Source organism: Protomyctophum bolini (genome assembly GCF_963924005.1).
Source record: "Protomyctophum bolini genome assembly, chromosome: 17".
NCBI lineage: Eukaryota > Metazoa > Chordata > Actinopteri > Myctophiformes > Myctophidae > Protomyctophum > Protomyctophum bolini.
The window spans coordinates 10,808,969-10,814,363 of NC_137878.1; the positions used below are offsets into that span (position 1 = coordinate 10,808,969).

At 46.7% G+C, this 5,395-nt stretch overlaps 1 protein-coding gene across 1 annotated transcript; it reads left to right on the top strand.

The window, feature by feature from the left end:
* Nucleotides 1–592: 592 nt before the first annotated feature.
* On the top strand, nucleotides 593–1,558 carry LOC308331594 (mitochondrial basic amino acids transporter-like; the record flags this gene model as incomplete). Its single annotated transcript, XM_080787078.1, has 2 exons — nucleotides 593–963; nucleotides 1,051–1,558. The coding sequence occupies 2 exons, from the start codon at nucleotides 593–595 to the stop codon at nucleotides 1,556–1,558; spliced, it is 879 nt and encodes a 292-aa protein (XP_080643204.1).
* Between the last annotated feature and the right edge of the window lie 3,837 nt (nucleotides 1,559–5,395).

The following is a 5,395-nucleotide window of genomic DNA, read 5'->3' on the forward strand; positions in this document are numbered from 1 at the left end:
CTCTGATATACCTTGTAGTAACCTGTAGTAATCATACTGACGTAATCGTGACATCATACTGATTATTTGAGTATTGAAGGTGGCAGGTTAAAACTGGAACGCATGCATCGGGGCACTATCAAACAGGTTGGAACTGGAACGCATCCATCGGGGCACTATCAAACAGGTTGGAACTGGAACGCATCCATCGGGGCACTATCAAACAGGTTGGAACTGGAACGCATCCATCGGGGCACTATCAAACAGGTTGGAACTGGAACGCATGCATCGGGGCACTGTCAAGCACATCCAGACTTTGAATGAACTCATACTGTACCTTCGTCATCTACCAGTAGAACCATAGAACCTTCACAAGCCATCACTACTTTTCAGAGGAACATTATACAAGCCTCATTAACGAGGAACTGCTTGACCACCAGAGAATCCAAAGACAACCCAACCCCACTAGCCAACCTAGTCCACTGGTATTCACATCATAGCCCATTAGATACTGTGATTTTTAACCCTATAACTACATGCATTTATAAACAGCGGTTGAGTATTTAGGAACCAGCTCCTTGATTGTTATGTAAACGGCCGTTGAAGAGTGGTGATGGATCTAATTGCTGGCTGCGTGGGAGGTGCTTCCGGAGTGCTAGTGGGTCACCCGTTCGACACGGTTAAAGTGAGGCTGCAGGTCCAGAATGTCGACAAGCCTCGGTACCGCGGGACCTTCCACTGTTTCCAGTCCATCGTGCGCAAGGAGTCGGCGCTCGGCCTGTACAAAGGCATCGGACCCCCCATGATGGGCCTGACCTTCATCAGCGCCATCGTGTTCGCCGTTCAGAGCAAGGCCATGCGCCTGCTGGGCCGCGACACTCCCGCCAACCAGTTTGTGACCGGCGCGGCGGCGGGCGCCCTCCAGTGCGTGGTCTGCTGCCCCATGGAGCTGGCCAAGACCCGCCTGCAGATGCAGACGAGCACGTCCTCCTCCGCGAGGCCGTACTACAGGAACAAGTCCTCCTCCGCGAGGCCGTACAGGAACAAGTCCTCCTCCGCGAGGCCGTACAGGAACAAGTCCTCCTCCGCGAGGCCGTACTACAGGAACTCCCTGGACTGCCTGTCGCACATCTACAGGCGAGAGGGCGTCCGGGGGGTCAACCGCGGCATGGTCGCCACGTTGGTCCGCGAGACGCCCGGCTTCGGCGTGTACTTCCTGACGTACGACGTGCTGAAGCGCTCGCTGGGCTGCGGGCCCGGCGACGCGGCCGCGGTCCCCAAGCTGCTGCTGGCGGGCGGGACGGCGGGCGTCGCCTCGTGGCTCGCCACCTACCCGGCGGACGTGATCAAGTCGCGCCTCCAGGCGGACGGCGTGGGCGGGGTCAGCCGCTACGCCGGCATCGCCGACTGCGTGCGTCAGAGCGTGAGGAAGGAGGGCTACATGGTGTTCACGCGGGGCCTCACCTCCACGATGCTCCGGGCGTTCCCCGTCAACGCGGCCACCCTCGCCACGTACACGCTCTTCCTGAGGTACGCCCAGGGGGGCGTGGAGGCAGCAGGTGCACACCCTCCAGTCTGATCTAAGAGAGGCCACAGAGGAAGTCTACTTCAGCCGTGTTTAGGGGAGAGTGGGGGGGCCTATTACAGCCATGCAATAACCGGGAAGGGGGAGTAGAGACGGAGCAGAGAGCCCTGTTTCTTCTATTGACCCGGAGAGGGAGAAGATAAGGATTAAAGAGCCCGTTTCCTGCATGTATTAACCCAGGGAGAGAGAGCTTATTCCATGTAAACATCAAACTCGCATGAAGTGAGGGGCGCCTCACTCCTTTCAACACACATCGTACTATAAACAAACATTAAAAGTCCAGAATTGGCTGCCTCGTCACGTCACATTTATCTAAACAAACATTAAAAGTCTTAGACTCGGCTGCCAGTTGAGGGGCAGAAAACAGCCCGGTCACGTGGTTCATGTAATAACGTTTGTCACTCTAAAGCCCATATAGACTCCAATGCATTCCGTAAATCTCCGGTTCAGGTCTTTGTCACTCTTTGTCAAGGCAATGAAGAAGAGCCGTCATTGGACTGGCCCCATGAAGTGAACAGAGTTGTCGTTGACTCCTGCTGCCACATCACGTCACGTTTATCTAAACAAACATTAAAAGTCCATATAGGCTCGGCTGCCACATGATGTCATTTTCTAGGAGTCTAGGAGCCGGTTGGTGCCCGATAAGAACTTAACTGGGGATGTGAGAACCCTGGTGCTTGGAAGAGTGGATATATGAATAATGCACTATGCAGAGATGTGTAAGAGTTGTGAGGCCAAATATCCTGACTCGTACGGAAGGTGATGAAGCCTCTCCGGGTGAAGGCGTCATGGTCGAGGTGTTTGAAGGTTGAATGTGAATATATCTTGGATGAATCGTGTCTGATAGGCAAAGAGTGTGGCGTAAAGCCTTTATAGTGCTTGGCTGGATGCTCATCACGATGAGTCAGCTATATCTGTAGATGGAGTTTTACATTACAGTCAATGTCAGCAGTAGATGCCTCTGTCTGCTCCATATGGAACCACGTCCTAACATGGAGCTTGTTCTCTCAGACTTAGATAGGTTGGTTAGATATGTCTCCATATGCCTATATTGTCATGAACTGTGTACTTTTATTGTGTAGTTAGGGCCTGTGTCCCTGTGGTGAGAAAATAAAACCTTAAGCTTTTGGAGCTGAGAAAATACAACTTTAAGCTTTTGGAGCTCAGTCCAGTGTGCGGAAGCAGCGGACCCTAATAGTTTCTTTTATATGAAAGTGTCCACACGTGCAGTTTGTGTCGCTGCCAATCACAACAAAGGAACTGGCAGCAAATGGTCGCTGTCGGGCCTAAACCATGAATATCCGTAGACCATATGTCATTTTATCTTGTGTCTGTCACATCATGACATGCCCAAAATAAGCTTGAAAGTGGTTGTGTCTGTCTGTGGATAGATCTATCTTTAGGATATTTCCATTGGAAAAAAAACATGGTCTTATATTCAGGCCAATAGGGTATATTTAATGTATTTACTGAGAAAGCTATGAACTCTTGTCACCCACAGTCATAGGCATCCGGCATATTTTACTAACATTTGGGTGTCTATTGCGTCTTGCCCACCCAATCAAAGGGTGTGTGTGTGTGTGTGTGTGTGTGTGTGTGTGTGTGTGTGTGTGTGTGTGTGTGTGTGTCCAAACTACTGTAATGAAGTAATTGTTAATTCTATTAACTGTCCTACGTCAAACCGTGAATATCAGTGCATGGTCAAAGGACGGCAGTGAAGCAAGACTTTTATTGCAGTGAATGGAATGAAGTTGGCACGGACGATCATCTTTTAGGGAACCGTGTTGCTGTTGGACAGATTAATGTATACTGCATAAACAATATAAAAGCATAATTATCAAAAGGACAAAGGACACTACTTTAATCATCTGCGTTCGCAATTAACAATTACTTGATTACAGTATTCCATGATAAATTAGTTTTGGCCTCGCATTAACTTTGTGCACCTCACTGAGGTGCTGGACAGACTCACAGTTCAATTCATATTTCATACACAGTATATTCTTTCCTTTTTCTTCTTTTTTCTCCATTCATTTATGGTTTCCGTAAGTGCCGTTAACCGACAGGAAGTGGCGTGCACATAAGACACTGGTTGGAGCTAGAGCACCTGCCCTTTTGCCCTCTGGACAGCAATGTGCCCTTTTGAATGTTTGTTTTTTGATCATTTTATTTTTGTTTTGTACAGTGTACAGTATGTGGCCCATGGTGACATTGATCAATTCTGGATTAAAAGATTCCAATATATTATTTATGCCCCAAAATCTATAAATCTCACACACTATTAAGGCAACCGGTGGTTCCACGCGCCGCACAAGGTGCCCTTTTTTTTCTTCATCACTTGAGCATCTGCCCCTCTAAATGTCTGTGCACGCCACATGCCAACAGGGTGCGGATGAGAATTGGGTTACTGTTGGTCAAAGAAGGAGAAGATAGATAGATAATCTGAGATGATATATAGCATAGTTTTCTATGCATTTCGGGGGATTATTACGCGGGATGCCCCCCCATATATTCGTCCTGCCCACCCTAGTGGGCCAGGCTACAGCCGGCCCTGTTTCAGCACGGTCACTGTGGTTACCGCGTCAACAAGTCTATTTCAGTGACGTAACGATTAGACCTACTGTACGTAATCCAAGGCACCGTTCACTTCACACTGGTTGTGATCTTTTTTTGGGGTTTTTTTTGCAGTTAGTTTAACAGTAGTTTAACCTCTCTTGTGTCCTACATGGCTTTAAGAGTAGTTTAACCTCTCTTGTGTCCTACATGGCTTTAACAGTAGTTTAACCTCTCTTGTGTCCTACATGACTTTAACAGTAGTTTAACCTCTCTTGTGTCCTACATGGCTTTAACGGTAGTTTAACCTCTCTTGTGTCCTACATTACTTTAACAGTAGTTTAACCTCTCTTGTGTCCTACATGGCTTTAACAGTAGTTTAACCTCTCTTGTGTCCTACATGACTTTAACAGTAGTTTAACCTCTCTTGTGTCCTACATGACTTTAACAGTAGTTTAACCTCTCTTGTGTCCTACATGACTTTAACAGTAGTTTAACCTCTCTTGTGTCCTACATGGCTTTAACGGTAGTTTAACCTCTCTTGTGTCCTACATTACTTTAACAGTAGTTTAACCTCTCTTGTGTCCTACATGGCTTTAACAGTAGTTTAACCTCTCTTGTGTCCTACATGGCTTTAACAGTAGTTTAACCTCTCTTGTGTCCTACATGACTTTAACAGTAGTTTAACCTCTCTTGTGTCCTACATGACTTTAACAGTAGTTTAACCTCTCTTGTGTCCTACATGGCTTTAACAGTAGTTTAACCTCTCTTGTGTCCTACATGGCTTTAACAGTAGTTTAACCTCTCTTGTGTCCTACATTACTTTAACAGTAGTTTAACCTCTCTTGTGTCCTACATTACTTTAACAGTAGTTTAACCTCTCTTGTGTCCTACATGACTTTAACAGTATAGTTTAACCTCTCTTGTGTCCTACATGGCTTTAACAGTAGTTTAACCTCTCTTGTGTCCTACATGACTTTAACAGTAGTTTAACCTCTCTTGTGTCCTACATGACTTTAACAGTAGTTTAACCTCTCTTGTGTCCTACATGACTTTAACAGTAGTTTAACCTCTCTTGTGTCCTACATGACTTTAACAGTATAGTTTAACCTCTCTTGTGTCCTACATGACTTTAACAGTATAGTTTAACCTCTCTTGTGTCCTACATGACTTTAACAGTAGTTTAACCTCTCTTGTGTCCTACATGGCTTTAACAGTAGTTTAACCTCTCTTGTGTCCTACATGGCTTTAACAGTAGTTTAACCTCTCTTGTGTCCT